Genomic DNA, 2,697 nt, shown 5'->3' with positions numbered 1-2,697 from the left:
TTTGTCTCCTTGCTTTCTTAACCTATTTATGAACCCATCTCTTCGAAAAAAAAAAATAAAGCCTAATCTCAAAAGGTGATTGTAATTCATGTTCATAATTGGAGACTGAAGACGTGTCCGACTAAAATTTCCCACTTGTTATCAAGACTTTTGGCAAAGTATATCACCATTTCTGAAACCATGTGCTCTTTCAGCATATTTAACCAAATAATCAACCCCTAGTTGTCCACCATATATAATTTTGGATATATAAATCAACCCAAATATTAATATAAACAAGATTTTGATATGACATCTGAATTATTTAATTGCCTAGTGAGTGCTGTTCTAAAGTTGCACTTTGAGATCTATATATACACTAGCATAATCCAACCATCAATTTCAACAAGCTTGTTTTTCTTTTTAATTTTTTTCCAAAAATAAAAATAAAAACCACAAATTAAAGACTACAACAACATTTTAATCCCTTCCTAATTTCCTTTTCTCTCTTTAATACAATACAAAAAAGAATTATCGATTTAACAAATTTTTGCATGTTTATGTTCATTACTGAACACCTCGAGAAGAAAAGAAAAATGAAAGAAAAAAATAATCTAAGCCCAGATTGCAAGCGAGGCCATCAATCCAGCTCCAAGAAAGAGCATGAAATAAGACACTAATTGAAGCCTAAAGTTGCAGCTCATCCTCTTACTTAGAAAATCAGCAGCTATAAGGTCCACCAAAGCCATGTAGACAAGAATTCCAGCAGATAGGGAATCTAAGATGCCTTCAGCAATTAGTGCTCCGGAGCTTTGTGGGTTGTAAAACGAAGAGATGCCTGTCCCAATTCCAATTCCAGCAGGAGTTGTTATGGCGAAAAAGCAAGCCATTAGTGTGGCTGATAGGGTCTTGAACTGAGCCTGCGAGATGCAGCCTCCAAGCGCAAACCCTTCGAAGAATTGATGAAATGATAATGCTGCTATTAAGGGTCTTATAGTACATGGGCTCTGTGAAACACCCAGTGATAACCCAATAATGACCGAATGGGATACGATCCCAAGTTCCAATATCTGCAAATACAGAAATCAAGATGAGTAATTCTTCCAAGTAATTCACCACTAATCTACCCTAAACTCACAACTCACCAAACCAGTAGAAATGCACTCACCTGCGAAACCACGACATGTCGTACACCACTCTCCTCGTCACCCTCACTAAATCCATGATCATGCCCATGCACATGCCCATCTCCATGTCCATGCCCGTGACTGTGTCCATGCCCGTGCCCGTCACATGCGTCCTGGCCGTGAGGGTGGCTGTGTCTGTGGTGCGCCGCATGCGCGTGGATCCCCACAATGTGCATCGCACCGCCCTCTTCTTCTCCAAACACCTTTGCATTCGGCCCATTAGGCTCTTTCGCACCCGCGAATGGAACAATACCAGATTCAGAACCAGCATCAACTGACCCAACCCGTGCTTGCTCCTCACTTGCCCTGTTCCGTCCCTGTTTTCTTTCGTAATATTGAGTGCCCACAAAATCCACAAGCAGAGTCAATAACGACGCCATCATAGCAAAAAAACCTGAAAATGGGAACTTGGACCATGGGTATTCAGGCAAGCAAGGATTCATGAGGGCCTCGGACCCACCCGAGAGCATATGAACAAAGCCGGTGGCGAGAATTACGCCAGCCGCGAAGGCCTTGGCGGCGACAAAGAGGCTGCCGTCTGTGCGGAGGAAACGGCGTTTCTTTCCGATGAGGGGGATAGCGATGCCAACTATGCCAGCAAGGAGAATAGACGCGATGGCGATGAATTTGAGGACGAGTGCGGCCGAGTCGTCTCGGCAAGCTTCAAGTTCGGAGGATTGGCACTTCGTATTAGACATGAATTCAGAAATTCCCTGAAATAAAGATTCTTTTTTTTTTCCCGAAAACGAGATGACAAAAGATCAGTTTGGTTGAATTACAAACAATTGGCTCAATTGAGTTCAATTAAACATTACATAACACAAAAACAGGAGACCTATAATCCAAATTTCGCTGATTTACCTGAGAAAGCTCGAGTCTTCAATCTGAAACGATCGAGGCAAAGCAACTCCCACAGATCCTATGAAATATAAAAATACATAAATGGGCACATTAAGGTGTCAATAGCTATCATCAATCACTTTTTTAAGAGAAAATCTGAGACTCGAAGAACTACCTCAAAGAATAACATGGATAGTGAATTATGAAGAACACAAACTCCAATCCCAATCGTGTATATATACACCCAAAAAGGTACAGACGTGACGGCAATAAAGCGAAGCTCGTCTGAGGATGATCCTATGGTGCGCACATCCCCATTGTAGCAGAGTTTAGATAGAATAACAGAGAAAAGGAGACGGGAATTCGATTGGCATTAAGAGAGAGTGTCGACATAGTTTGACGAGGGCAGGGCAGATAGAGGAACGTTGTGCCTAGAGTTGCCGCTTTTGTAAGAGAATGAGCGCGAGCATGTCGACACTTTTTGTATAGCCACCTCTTTTTTAAAAAAAAAAATTATTTTTCTAAAAAATAATTTCTTTTTACGTGTCTCACTGCCCTTCGTGTTCGGATCGTTCCTGTGCTGTGCACATGCCGTGCTACCGTGTCACTCTCAATTATACGGCGCCGTTTCTACAATGAAGCGGTGATACTGACAGTTTTCTTTTTTATTAATATTTTTATGCTCTAGAAA

At 41.6% G+C, this 2,697-nt stretch overlaps 1 protein-coding gene across 1 annotated transcript; it reads right to left on the bottom strand.

Annotated features, from left to right (window-relative positions):
- Nucleotides 1-379: 379 nt before the first annotated feature.
- LOC110653782 (zinc transporter 4, chloroplastic) lies at nt 380-2,485 on the bottom strand. Its single transcript, XM_021809576.2, has 4 exons — nt 2,182-2,485; nt 2,028-2,085; nt 1,148-1,893; nt 380-1,049 (listed from the first exon to the last, which is right to left on the bottom strand). The coding sequence occupies exons 1-4, from the start codon at nt 2,194-2,196 to the stop codon at nt 594-596; spliced, it is 1,275 nt and encodes a 424-aa protein (XP_021665268.2). The 5' UTR covers nt 2,197-2,485; the 3' UTR covers nt 380-593.
- Nucleotides 2,486-2,697: the final 212 nt, after the last annotated feature.

Source organism: Hevea brasiliensis, chromosome 11, assembly GCF_030052815.1.
Source record: "Hevea brasiliensis isolate MT/VB/25A 57/8 chromosome 11, ASM3005281v1, whole genome shotgun sequence".
Classification (NCBI taxonomy): Eukaryota; Viridiplantae; Streptophyta; class Magnoliopsida; order Malpighiales; family Euphorbiaceae; genus Hevea; species Hevea brasiliensis.
This window is presented reverse-complemented; position numbering and strand designations above follow the sequence as displayed.

Excerpts from the sequence above, each read along its gene's own strand:
- LOC110653782 (XM_021809576.2), bottom strand. Across the intron at positions 1,894-2,027 it reads GAAGACTCGAGCTTTCTCAG|AATCTTTATTTCAGGGAATT; the intron begins GTAAATCAGCGA and ends GAAAAAAAAAAG. Across the intron at positions 1,050-1,147 it reads GACATGTCGTGGTTTCGCAG|ATATTGGAACTTGGGATCGT; the intron begins GTGAGTGCATTT and ends CTGTATTTGCAG.